General features: G+C 35.9%; 1 protein-coding gene across 3 annotated transcripts in view; it reads right to left on the minus strand.

Moving 5' to 3' along the window:
* Window positions 1-1,124: 1,124 nt before the first annotated feature.
* RC3H1 (ring finger and CCCH-type domains 1) overlaps window positions 1,125-14,486 on the minus strand; it is a 61,652-nt gene continuing 48,290 nt past the window's right edge. For 2 of the 3 annotated variants that reach the window (XM_074308393.1, XM_074308395.1), the window contains 9 exons: window positions 12,606-12,976; window positions 11,914-12,078; window positions 8,580-8,732; window positions 6,877-7,090; window positions 6,571-6,661; window positions 5,552-5,684; window positions 3,545-3,721; window positions 2,941-3,056; window positions 1,125-1,512 (listed from right to left, as the gene is read on the minus strand). In XM_074308393.1, coding sequence (XP_074164494.1) covers window positions 1,359-1,512; window positions 2,941-3,056; window positions 3,545-3,721; window positions 5,552-5,684; window positions 6,571-6,661; window positions 6,877-7,090; window positions 8,580-8,732; window positions 11,914-12,078; window positions 12,606-12,976 — 1,574 coding nt within the window. In that variant the 3' untranslated portion in view covers window positions 1,125-1,358. The remainder of the gene's footprint in view (window positions 1,513-2,940; window positions 3,057-3,544; window positions 3,722-5,551; window positions 5,685-6,570; window positions 6,662-6,876; window positions 7,091-8,579; window positions 8,733-11,913; window positions 12,079-12,605; window positions 12,977-14,486) is intronic. The other variant, XM_074308394.1, reaches the window with a different exon arrangement.

The following is a 14,486-nucleotide window of genomic DNA, read 5'->3' on the forward strand; positions in this document are numbered from 1 at the left end:
AAATTTTGGCAAGAAAAATTCTTCATTCCTTCCAATGGCTTTGTAAAGCACAATGAAAAAAATTGTGGTCAGTGAAGAGTCCACTAACCCTGATTTTCAAGTATTAACTACCTATTTCTGATAACTGTTCTTGGGGAGTTAGGGAAAACAGATGCTTAACCATTCAGAATGTCATCAAATGCCAGTTTGTTTTCTTTAGTCCTTGAAAATAAAAGAGATTTCAATGTCTTAGGTAGTACTATATTCTCAGGACATAAGATACCTAAAAGGGAAGTAGGTACTGAATTATTTCAGTTAAGATTGGAAGTTATACATTCTATCACATAAGATGTGTGGCTCCTGAATACACTATGATTTCCACTGGAGTTTAAAAGCCAAGAACTTCTTCAAAAATTTAGCTGCTGTTTCAACTTTCACAACAAGAACTGAAAAAGCATATTCTGTGCTTTCAGTTCTAAACTATAAATGGCTTTTATTATAACCTGTCTTAGTGTTTCAGATGATAAATCAGTATTCTAATTATATTATGGAGTAAGTTGGTATTGGTGATTAACAATGATGGAGCTATTCAATTTGTTAATAATAGATCCCTTCCAAGGGTTAAAAAAAAAAAAAAAAAAAAAAAGCCTAAGACTTGCTTATATAAATGGCTTGAAATACAGATTTAAAAAAAAAAAAAAAAAAAAAAAGGTATTACTAACCACCATCAAAACAAACATTTGTTTTGTAAAAAAAAAAAAAAATAAGTTTACTGCACATTTTCTGACATTACAGTCAGAAACTGATTTTTTTTTTTTAAATTTCTGAAGCACCTTAAAAATTCACACAAGAAATCCAGGTGCATTTTTGTTTGGGGGAAGTAGCTGGAGTGGAAGATAAAGGGGGAGGAAAGGGAAGACAGAGGGGCAAGTTAGAGAAGGATGTGGGTAAGAAGTATACACTGGGTATGTAATAATACCAAAATAAAAAGAAAAACCTACTTCATTAAGATCATACAATTAATCAAACAGAGTATATATATAATATCTTCTTCTTCTTTTTTTTTTTTTAAAGCCCTGGATCCAAGGCGTCCAAAGTTATTAAAATAAAGTTCATTCACAGAACAAAAACAAATTTAATCTGAATTGCTTGCAGATACTGCTTATTTTCATTTTTTTAATTAAAAAACGCATTAATGTGAACTATGTGCAGGTTTTGTTTTCAGTAGTGGTGTTTGTGCACATCATCTTCGAGCCTGCTGCTGTTCCTAGGTTTCTCTCGTCACCCTTGGAGCAGAAGATCTAGAAGTTATGAACACCACTCCTGCCCTTCTCTCCTCCACAAAATGAACATGGGAAGAAAGGGGCTCTTCTCTCTTTTTAGGGAGCAGAGCTGGGTGTGACTCCCGTCCTCGGAGAGTCATTGTTATCTCCTCCTCCCTCAGGATCCTCAGCCAGGGTCAGAGAGGAGGTCTTGTTTGACAGGAGGCTGATGTTCTCTTGTGATAAGGATGATCCATTCGGCACCTCACTGCTAAGATCAGAAGGATGGAATGGATAATGTAACAAAATGAGGAGAGAATGAGAAAAATGGTTATTTAACTACTAAAGAACAAAGTTATCAAGAGGTGACATGCATGAAGCTTTTTCCCCTCCACTGAAAAAAAGGAAGGAAGGAAGGAAGGAAGGGAGGGAGGGAGGGAGGGAGAGAGGGAGGGAGGGAGGGAGGGAGGGAGGGAGGGAGGGAGGGAGGGAGGGAGGGAGGGAGGAAGGAAGGAAGGAAGGAAGGAAGGAAGGAAGGAAGGAAGGAAGGAAGGAAGGAAGGAAGGAAGGAAGGAAGGAAGGAAGGAAGGAAGGAAGGAAGGAAGGAAGGAAGGAAGGAAGGAAGGAAGGAAGGAAGGAAGGAAGGAAGGAAGGAAGGAAGGAAGGAAGGAAGGAAGGAAGGAAGGAAGGAAGGAAGGAAGGAAGGAAGGAAGGAAGGAAGAAGGAAGGAATGAAGAAAGGAAAGAAAGAAAGAAAGAAAGAAAGAAGAAAGAAAGAAAGAAAGAAAGAAAGAAGAAAGAAAGAAAGAAAGAAAGAAAGAAAGAAAGAAAGAAAGAAAGAAAGAAAGAAAGAAAGAAAGAAAGAAAGAAAGAAAGAAAAAACCTACACTTAAATGTTGTGAAATTGCATTTTTGACAGTCATTATTCATTTGTTTTAAGATGTTATATCACATTGCTGAGTGAAATGAATAGAACCAGAAGATTGCTGTACACTTCAGTGCTGTATGAAGAGGTATTCTGATGGAAGTGGAAATCTTCAACATAAAGAAGATCCAACCCACTTCCAGTTGATCAATGATGGACAGAAACAACTACACCCAGAGAAGGAACACTGGGAAGTGAATGTAAATTGTTAGCACTACTGTCTATCTACCCAGGTTACTTATACCTTCGGAAGCTAATAATTAATGTGCAACAAGAAAATGGTATTTACACACATATAATTGTATCTAGGTTATATTGTAACACATGTAAAATGTATGGGATTGCCTGTCATGGGGGGAGGGAGGTGGAGGGGGGGGGATAATTTGGAAAAATGAATACATGCATATATACTGTGGAAAAAACAATTCTAAAAAAAAAAAAAAAAAAAAAAAGATGTTATAATCATAGTCTATGATGAAAATATTTCTTCTACCAACTAAAGAAACTCCCCATATTATCTGATGACATGAAGTGCTAAAGCTTATTTTCAAATACAGAGATGTTCAAAATTATGGCATTTAAAAACTAACATTGTGAATAGCTGGGTAAACTTGACAACACACATAGTAGGAGTTCCTTAATTAACATAGTTCATTTTAAAATCAGGAAAATCATTAAAATTCAAGCTGACAAGATCTTAAAATAGCTCTTAAAATAGCTCTTAATCTTCCTCTAGGTACTACATAGAAGAGCAGAGGAATACTCATTTCTTTACCTGAATGTCAATGCAAGGTCCTCAGTTGGAACCTTGTTTTGTGGTTCTGCCTGTCCATTTTCTGCTTGCTTACTGGAACCCAATTTGTTTTTCATGTCCAGAGAAGATTGGTTCTCCTTTTAAAGAAGAAGAAATACACTCTCAATTATCTAAGCTAATATAGAAGTAATAGAATAGATAATACAGAACGGTAGATATTCCAGATATTATTCTTATTTAGTTTATTTATTTTTGTTTTTTTTTTGAGGCTGGGGTTAAGTGACTCACCCAGGGTCACACAGCTAGGAAGTGTTAAGTATCTGAGACCAGATTTGAACTCGGGTCCTCCTGAATTCAAGGCTGGTGCTCTATCCACTGCACCACCTAGCTGCCCCCTTATTTAGTTTAGAAAGTTATATTAACCACATTCCATGTCCAGTTCTTACCCATTCCCAGTGAACCAATTTAAATCCTGAGACCATATGGGTAATAAATGGCAATAGTCTTCAAGGCAAAATGGCTAATTTTACTCATAAAATTTTCACATATAAAAGTAAATTCTACTAACATGAAAAGCTCAAGAAAACAAATCAATTAAGATTACAAATTTATTCAACTCACTCACCAGGCTAAGCTCTCGAGTTCTCTTCCCAATTTCCCTCTCCACCTGGTGTAGCTCCAAACTCAACTGCTCACTTGACACCATTCCGGGCCACTTGGGGGGTGGTGGTGGAGGCTGGGGAGGAGGTTGGCCTGCCAGAGTGTTGGTTTCCCTCTGCAACAGCAGCCTGTTACTAACAGCCTAAATGCACAAAGTCAAGCATACATACAACTCAGTACTCATGCCATGCACAAAAAGTGAACAGGAAATAAGGGAGATTACTGCTTTATGAGAATAACCACCTAAATATTTTTCCAACAAAAATGATGGCATTAAAAAGCACTGTATGAAATATTAAAGTATGGAGGCACTGAATTTTTTGTTTTCCTTTCCCCAAAACTTACTCAGTACTTATTAAGAAAAAAAGACTTAGGTCATCAATGTTTGAATTGATTGGTTGTTTTTTTCTTTTTTAGCTGAAGTAGCACATACTAATAAAGATTTACCAATTCCAACTCACTCACAACCTACAACCATTTTTTCTGAAGGAAAATAACATTTTAGTATTCACATTTAATGTTCTAATGATTTTCTTAAAAAGATGCAATTATTCTAAAGGATGATAAAAAATTAACACAGTAAGATTTAATTAATCTTCATTTATGCTACCATAAGAATGTCATCAATAGTTACATTTGATATTCAAAATTCCCACAAACTTGCAATCAAAATTATAAAATAAATTAAGTTGTCTTTTGAAAATTATTTTCCTCCAAAATCTTTTATACACACACACACCCTCCCTAAATGTGGAAGTGGATATTTCTTAAATTTCAATTTCTTTAAAAAATCTAATTCAACAATTTATTAAGTATCTACTATGGGAAAGGCATTATACTAAGTCTGGGTATAAAAAGAAAAGTCCCTACTTTCCAAGGAGCTTACATTTATATAGATAAATAAATATAATCTAAAGAGAGAGAACACACAATTAAGGGAGGAATTGGGCTCTCAAGTCCATAAGGAATACATATTGGGTAAAGCAGAGGGGCAGGTGGAGTACCGAGTTCAGGAAATGAAAAGCAGGTCCTTTTAGCTAAAATATGGAATATTCAAAGAAGATTAATATGAGCACAGGTACTTTTTCAGTTTCCATTTTTAAAAAAACATTTATGGAATTAATTACAAATGGTGCTAAGTTAAAAAAAAAATTCAAATCAACACTTAAAAAGAGTACTTTACACACAATAGACACTTAAATGTTGGTGAATGACATTAATGAATAAAATTAAGCTAAGATGATTTGTTTATAATTACTATAATTCTGAAAGATTGATAACAGGCACATAGAGCTCCTACTGCTTAATAATTAATCTTCTAGAGATGGAATTTTATTATTCTGTTAAGAAACAACCAGCAGGATGATTTTAGAGAGGCCTGGAGAGACTTATGTGAACTGACACTGGGTGAACTGAGTAGAACCAGGAGTTCACTGTAGACAATAAGATTATGTGATGATGAACTCTGATGGACTTGTCCCTTTTCAGCAGTGAGATGATTGGGGCCAATTCCAATAGTCTTTTAATGGAGAGAGCCATCTGCACTGAGAGAGGACTAGGGGGACTGAATATGAATCACAGCATAGTATTTTCACCTTTGTTGTTGTTGCTCATTTGCTTTTCTCCTCCTCCCTTCTTACTTTCTCCCTTGTATAGCATGATAAATGTGGAAATGTTAGAAGCACTGCACACATTTAACCTATATTGCTGTCTAGGAAAGGGGGGAGAAGTGGAGGGAGGGAGAAAATGTTGGAACACAAGATCTTGCAAAGGTGAATGTTGAAAACTATCTTTGCTATTATTATTTAAAAAAAGAAATGCTAAACAACCCTGCCCAAATTTAAACTGAAAATTTTATCACTAAAATATGGCACATAAAAATTAGTCTCTGTAGTATATCAAGTTTTTCTCCATCTCTTGAAACTACTTCAAACTCAACCCCCAAAAAGCAAACCCATGCCTAGTCTGGTACCTCAAGTCCTCGAAGCTGGGTGTGCTGGTTAATCTGGTGGTTCAGCTGCTGCAGCTCCAGTCTCAGCTGTTCTCTCTCAGCGGAGGGTAAGGGCTTCCCATGGCTGGCCACTTCTGACATGGACAATCTCTCCCTTTGATGGAAAAGCAATATAAGAGACTGAAGAGCAACTACTGTAGCCAGAATAATTGAATGGCAAGAGAAAAACCCAACTCTTAAGAATTCATAGCAAACTTTGACCCAGCAATACCTAGGTCTGCATCCCAAAAAGAGCAAAGAAAAAGGACTCAGGCATAAACATATTTATAGTAGTTCTTTTTGTGAAAGCAAAGAATGAGAAATCGAGGGGATGTTCATCAACTGGGGAATGGTTGAACAAGCAGTCGTATATGATTGTGATGGACAACAGTTCATTGTGTTATAAGAAATGACAATGGAGATGATTTCAGAAAAAAACATGGTAAAACCTGTATGAACTGATGCAAAGTGAGAAGCACCAGGAACTTATTGTGCTGAGGAACAGTAATATTATAATGATGATCAATTGTGAAAGAATTGACTACTGTGATCAGTAAAAGGATCTGAGGTAATTCCAAATGATTCACTAAGAAAAAATGCTATCCATCTCCAGAGATAATTGATATACTCTGGAGCGTATAGTGAAGTATGGTTTTTGTCCTATTTTATGTTTCTAAAAATGATTAATATGGAAATACATTTTGCATGATTGCATATATATACATATATATATATATATATACATATATATATGTATATATATATATATATATATATATGTATATATATATATATATATATATATATATATATATATATATGTATATATATATATATATATAACTGTTTTATTGTTTGCCTTCTCAATGGATGGAGGAGGGAGAGAATTTGAAACTCAAAATTTAAAAAGGAAAACATAGTAAAAATAATCATCACAGAGAAAAGGAAAAACAATCCACGCCTCATCCACTCCCTCCACAAAGACAGACAGACAGACATACCTTTCAGTGAAGTGTCCCTGAGAAGGCATAGTTTGGTGAGGGGAATACGGAGAACCTCCCCAGCCACCATGAGCTCCATATGGACTGTAATCTTTAAGAGAAAGAGGGATTTAGGGAATATCCAATTCACACGGGCTTGTTTTCCTTAAACTAGAAGTTATTAGATTCCTAGACAGCCTCAAAAATATTGTAACACTTTTCTAAAACTCTGATACATTAAACATTGACAGGCTAAGAATACTTCAGTACTAAATGAAAAAACCAAAATTATTTCATCTCACTCTTGGCAAATTTAGAAACACTCACCAGAAATGCTGATTGATTTAGTGGAAGCCCCCTGAGCTGCCAGAGCCTGCATTGGGCCAGAACTCTGATACATGGTTTTGGAAGTTCGAGATATGGCGCCAAACCGAGATACTGTGGGTCGATCACCAAATGGGATGAGGTCATCATCACTGGTTTCTGCTACCCTACGTTGAAGCTCCAGCCTCTGGTCTCTCACACTTTTACTATCCACATTCTGGTAGACACAAGTGAAAAAGAAAAAGCTCAGTCCCATCTTAATTTTTTTCTACCATGTTTCTTACCTCTAAAGACTAAAAAATACGATGATAAAATTTAAAAAGATGAGAGTATGAGCATTCTGAAGCGTTCTGATTCAACACAGAATTACTGAATGGTAGAGCTAGAAAGGTCCTTCTGGATCCTTTAGTCAAATTTTTTTTTAAGTGTGTGGTCCATAAGTTTGCTTGTCTTATATTTTGATTAATTATATTTCAAAATAGCTGGTTTTGTTTGTAATCCTACGTTTTATACTTTGTGCATTTAAAAACATTCCGAGAAGGTATCTATGACACAAAAAAGGCTAACAATCTCTGCTTGCAGTCCATAGCCTAGGATGTTTTCTAAGACATGCCACGGGAAATTTTAATGATTAAAAATCCATGAGCTAAACCCTGAATAATGCATTTCTTGCCTAGAAGAGCTTCAAGGATAGAGTAGGGTGGAAAATGTTTGGTCAGCTTAAAGATAAGAGGGAGACATATTTCCATCAACATAATTCTATTATTATTGCCTTCTTTTCCCTCTCTATCTCATTAGGAATTAACACAGAACCTACATAAATGATTGTAGACTTAATGACAGTATCTTTCCAAAAACCAGCTCCTTCACTTGTCATAACGTACAAACTCAGTAGACTAATTCTCTACTATCCACTTTTGATCATATGCTAGTATTGAAAAAAACAAAACACAAAGTTGGAAAAGAACTTACCAGTCCAATCCTATATCCTCAGAGATGTTAAAATGTAATTGGGAAATATTTAACAAAATAAATGATCCAATACAGGTAATATTAATTTGTGATTTTTTAGGTCAATAAGATCTGTTGGGATTAAAATTCTATTTGAGTGATATAACCACTGTCCATCTGATAAGATACATTCTACTACCACATGCCAAATAAGGAGATGTATAGCTTCTTCAATACCTCAAATAACAGGTAACTCTTTATCTTAATATTGTTAACTATTCCATTTTGGAGCCTGCTCAAATTGTAAAAAGTTATCCCCAATTGGTCCTAGTTTCTTTCTTCAAATATAAAAATAAATGAAAAATAAACCTAATTTCTCTTTTCACAAAGCAACCCTTCATAGCAGAACAAAAATTAGTATCCAGACTTCAGGCAGAAATTGTTCTAAACACTGACAGTCAACTAATGGATTACCACTTTTCCTGGCTTATTAATTATAGCAGTAATACAATTTGTACTTAAAAACTATTTTTAAAATTAAAAGAGTATAATTTGGTGAAGACAATAAATATGGCTTTTGATCAAAGACATCATAGTGAGCTGTGGCTGAGGCAGAGATTGACATCGTACAGCAGGAGAGCAGAAACAAAGTGAGGAAACCAAGGTTCTAGGTGGCCAATTCTAAAGTTAGGTCCATTTTGAATTACTTTTAAAAATTCATCCAGAGCCTCCTGAAAGGACAGGGTTGTACCTACCGTCATGTCCACACCACCAGGGACAACAGCATCTTTGGGTTTTGCATCTTTGGTCCCAATGTAGGAGCCGATGGTGTCACATGACCAAGGGGAATATTGGCTGTAATCATTCCCTTTGTATTTCCCAGCAACTTTCAGGTCATCATCCAAATACTGTAAATGGACAGGACAAAGATGAAACAAGAACATTTCCAAATAATATTTTGTTAGAAGCAAAACACTGAGGGTTTTATTTGTTGGCTCAAGTAATAAAATTGTAAAATCATCCCTACAGATTATAAATATTTGAAATTCAAGTCAATACACAATTAGCATAACTATGAGGAGGAGTTCATGACTGGTTTTGCTGTCAATGGGGGTAAAAAGGATTTTAATGCCATCATTCTCATCAAAAAGAAAACCAAGCCCAAGAATCATGTTCAAAGCACGAAAAATTGATGTAAATTCCATAAGTTAATAAAATACTACCTTATTTATCTGCCTAAATTTAGATAAAACCCCAAAATGTGATAAACTGAGCAACAAACCAGTACCATTTGACTGACCTCTTACAAATCAAATTATTCAAAACAGAATGTGAGATCAGCCAGTCAAGAACAAGTAAATGCCTGTGCTATGCACTAGAGAGATAAAGAAAAGAAAAAAACAGTTTTCCCCATCAAGAAACTCAGTCAAATGGGAGAGACAACATGAAAACTATGTATGTAGTTATATATATTTATCAGAATAAAAATGACAGTTTCTTGGTTTTTGTATCCTCAAGTCTTACCACAATGCTTGGCACATAGAAAACCTTTAAAAATGCATGTTCATTTTGCAACCAATCTAGAAAGGTTAAAGAAAATGAATTGGAAAGGGGACAGTATAAAGTGACAACAAGGGTATGAAGTAGAAGATAACCAAGTGAGAGAGAAAGGAAGAAACCTGTCAGAGAGATGATCAGAAAGAGGGAAGACAAGAGTAGAGTCAGAGATGATTCCAATTGGAACAATGATCATGTTCTCAAGGAAGTGAGAGCGGGGGTGGAAATTACAATCAAAGGGGGGAAAAAACAGTGAATTCCATTTTGAACATGTTGAATATGAAATATCTGGGACCTCCAGGTGGAACTGTCTATCAGGGAATGGAACTCAGAGAAGAGATGAAGATGGGCTACACAGAAATGCCAGTCAATTGTACAAAATCAGAACTAGGACAAAACTGACAAGGTCACCAAGAGAGAGTGCACAGAGTCAAGAGTCCTAGGGATAGAATCTGTTTGGGGTATTTAAAGCATGGAAGGCAAAGCCTTCCCTCTTCTCCCTCCAGATCCCATCTCAGAAGTCTTTCACCCCCACCTTTCCTTTCCTTGCTTCCATCTGATGTCTCTTGTTCCTGAGGCTGATGCTCCCAAACATACTCTAACATACTGTTTCCTCCACTAGATGGAGAGGTCTTGGTACAGAGGCATGGAAGAACTGTTTTCTGACTTAACCAGGAGACAGAACTCCCAGGAGGAAGAAAGTGGCAGGAAGGAGAGGTCAGTTCAGTGGAAGTCAACAAGGGCAAGGACTGAGAACAGACCACAGAACAGAATAAAGGGAGTATCAATGACCTTGAAGAAAGCTGTTTAGCAAATAGTGTAATTAGAAGTAAAATATGACAAGTGAAGGATATGCAAAGTTGAGGTGAGAGATTTTGTTTCCTTCTAGACCTTTTTTCTTAGGTAAAGTCAAGATAAATCACCCAAAGAGCTGTGTGGTAGTGAAAAAAGCCCTGGGTTCTAGTCCAATTCTGCCTGTAGCTCCTTGTCTTACTTGGGACAAATTATTCAGATAAGTTATTCTTTTGGGTCTCAATGTCTTCATCTATAAAATGATGGAGCTATAGTAAATAAAATTGTTCCTCTTTTAATTTTATCTTTCAATGTACTCTTAACACCATAAATGATGGCTTGGTCATTGATGTTAAGATTTATAGGGAATGAATATCAACAAAATGTCTGTAGGGCAACTCTGGGTAAGACCTCTGTGTATGTGCCTAGAGCCAGGTCACTAAAGCAAAGTTTGAGTTGGAAAATTTATTTCTGGGCAGAAAGAGGATAGAAACTAAGACACTAAACCTTCTCAACTATTAAAAAAAAAAAAAAAACACAACAAAACAACAACAAGTTTTTAGTGCCAAGGTATATAGTAACTGCTAAATGATGTAAAGGAGAGGGTTTTCATTAATGAAAAGTATTTCTGTTTATCTGTCAGTACACTGCAATCTAATGAGCCCTGGATATTTCCAATTGCCATTGAAAGCTCCAAGAGATGTTGCTGCCTCCCTCTCTCAGCTTTTCTCTGAGGATCCCGCATGTAGCAGTGTGTACATAGTAGATGGCTTCTGCTGCCCCTGGATTACACTGCTCCTCCTGTGTCTCATCTTCCTTTTATTTCCTTCTCACATCATCAAAGAACGAACCAATTCTGATGCACCTCACCATCATACTGAGGTCCTTTCCTCTTTTTGCTTTAAAATTTCCAAAGACTGAGGGATATTGGAGTTGGGCTCTATCCCTCCTTGCACACAAGTGCTAATTTATTTTTAAAATTTGTTACAAGGATGACGCTGACTTCTAAATGACTAATAGATTCTTGAATTGCAATTATAATTGCTGAACTGAACATGTCAATCTCATAATCAGTAGGTAGGAGAGTTGATTCCCAAGCAGCAGAGCCCCAAGATGGAGTGTTCCTCCCTCAACAACGCACTTCCAGGAGGAAATTTTTTTTTTTTTTTCTGAGGCTGGGATTAAGTGACTTGCCCAGGGTCACACAGCTAGGAAGTGTTAAATGTCTGAGACCAGATTTGAACTCCTGAATTCAGGTCTGGTGCTCTATCCACTGCGCCACCTAGCTGCCACCATTCCAGGAGGAAATCAAGAACAGAACATCAGTCTTCATTTAAAAAATGAATTTTGTAGAATATAGCAGTATTCCAGCATGCTTTCCATTGCTGCTGTTATTGAGGGGAGAAAAACACTATTATCGTTTTTAGATTTAGAGAAGAAAGTATAAACTATTTTAACTTTACTAATTTGTTTAATCTACATATTTGGAAAACTAGTTAAGTCATTCCTCATTAATCCAAACAGAGAGCTAGATATAGTTATTTTTCTTGTCTGAGTAGGGCCAACTCTCAACTTCATCTTATTCATTACTGGTAATTTATCTGAATAATCTTATTTAATTTTAACACAAAAATCAAAATATCATCCATTTTTGAATGCAACTGAAAAACTGATAAATGAACAGTCAATTTGCTTTTAAAAGACAGACATTTAAGATTCAAGATCACAATGCTTGCTTACTTCCTCTGGATGGAATGAATGGGGCAATGTTGGTGAGGGTGCAAAAGGAGGTGGGGAGATGACTTTTCTTTCTTCTAGCTGAGCCATGATTTCCTTCCGTCTCCGATGTAGCTCATCTAGACTAGGGTGAGCCTGGAGAGGTGGTGGTAGTCTGCTGTAAGGCTCCTAAAAATGAAATGAAACATTTAGAAATGATGTTAAAAACTCACTGAATAATCTAATGTATATTTAAATAGTTAATATGGTTGGCACATTCACTTTATAACATATGTTTCAAATGATTCTTCCTTTCCAGCTCCAAATATATAATCTAAAGACATTTGATGTCCAAAATTTAAAGCCAACCAAAAAATCTGTCCAAACTCTCAAGAGTAGCAGGAGAGATTTCTTACTGAAAACCAGGTAACATCACCCTTCATCAATTAGGTTGAAATTTTTTTTTACAAGTTGAAAATAGTATGTAGCCAAAAAAGACAAAGAAAGAAAAAGAAAAAATGGCTTCATCTTTAATAGCAAATTAATTGAATTATTAAAGTATGAAAAGAAAAACAATCTAGAAATAGAGCCTTTGCATATATTTCAAAAGCTAGATGAGGTAGACAAGTGGCAGTGCTAGGTACCTATTCAAAAGGTTAGAGAACCATTTTAACAGACCAATTCATGAAAATAGCAATTTTAAAAAATAGGCATACTCTGATATACGGAGGTCTTATCTGACTTGGATGTGGACCCACTGGATAATAACCCTCTATTTGCTGGTATCTCTCTCTGGACTCTGGTACATAAGGTGAAACAGTTGCAGGTGGAATCTCAATGGGTACTGGGCTTTCTTGGAAAATCTCCTCTCGTGGATAAGACTGAGTAGGGTACACACGACGGCCATCATAATGTGGTGGGTACATGGGTGGGTACTGTTGTGGTTGAGTCCCATACTGGGAGTTTACTACACGATCCTGGAGATAGGGTGGGTAATGATCCAAGTATGGAGGGCCAGGTTCAGGAGCAGATGGTGGAGGCCGGACAAAGCGGGAGACACATTGTGGGGTTGGAGTATAGTACATCCCTATAAAGAAAAAACAAGAACCAAAACCAATACTTGTCAGAAATTTTTACCTATTTAACCAATCATGATTATTAATTTACTCTTTGCATTATAAAAACAAACTGACAATAAGACCAATCCATTAAGATGAGGGAAGAAAATTATGACCTTAAAAGCAACAGCAAAGCTTTTGAGCATTCTCCCATTTACCACTGCTCTTTCCCCTAAGCTGCTTCAGGGTGGGCTATACCAGACATATATACAGAATCGAGAAAGAGCTATCAATCTATCAATCCTTTCCGTGTCCGGGCCAGGTGAGGTGTTCCTCCCCAAGAACATAATATCAAATGTTCATCCCTCTCCTACTTCTACCCCAAATTTTAGTCTAGGCAAAAAGGTTTATAACGTAACAAAATATAAATTCATTTAAAGGTACTGCTTATTTCATATTTATTCTATTATTTTAATTTTATATTTTGTATATGTAATTGAAATAACACACCACTAGAGCATATGTACAATATTTTATAACTAATATGCATGGGGAGACGGAGAAAAATTTGGAACACGAGGTTCTGCAAAGGTAAATGTTGAAAATGATCTTTGCATACATTTGGAAAAATAAAATACTATTTAAAATTTTTAAAATGACTTGCTTAAAAGGGAAAAGAGACCTGTATGTGCCAAAATGTTTGTGGCAGCCCTTTTTGTAGTGGCTAGAAACTAGAAAATGAATGGATTCCCATCAATTGGAGAATAGTTGGGTAAATTGTGGTATATGAATGTTATGGAATATTATTGTTCTGTAACAAATGACCAATGGAATGAATACAGAGAGGCTTGGAGAGACTTACACGAACTAATGCTAAGTGAAATGAGCAGAACCAGGAGATCATCACACATTTCAACAACAATATTATATGAGGACATATATTCTGATGGAAGTGGATATCTTTGACAATGAGAAGAAGATCCAATTCATTTCCAATTGATCAATGATGGACAGAATCAGCTACACCCAGAGAAGGAACACTGGAAAATGAAAGTGGACTACTTGCATTTTTGTTTTTCTTCCCAGGTTATTTTTACCTTTCTGAATCCAATTTTTCTTGTGCAACAAGAGGATGGTATGTGTACATATATATTGCATTTAAGATATACTTTAACATGTTTAACATGTATGAGACTGCCTGCCATCTACGGAAGGGGGTGGAGGGAGAGAAGAGAAAAGTTGGAACAGAAGTGAGTGCAAGGGACAAAGTTGAAAAATTACCCATGCATATATTCTGTTAATAAAAAGCTATTAAGAAAAAAAAGACTTGCTTAATAAGGATAAATGAAAGATAATTCATATTAAAAAAAAAAAGAAAGAAAGAAAGAAAGAAAAAGATTTAAGGGTTTCAGTGGATTGTAGAATCAATATAAATCAACAGGTGCTATGGCAGCCTATAAAGCAACAGTGATGAATGACTAGATTCAAAGAGGCACAAGCCCTAAATGTTCACGTTTAAGTACTCCCACAAAGACAGGG

The sequence above is a fragment of the Sminthopsis crassicaudata genome, chromosome 4 (genome assembly GCF_048593235.1).
Source record: "Sminthopsis crassicaudata isolate SCR6 chromosome 4, ASM4859323v1, whole genome shotgun sequence".
NCBI classification, from domain to species: domain Eukaryota; kingdom Metazoa; phylum Chordata; class Mammalia; order Dasyuromorphia; family Dasyuridae; genus Sminthopsis; species Sminthopsis crassicaudata.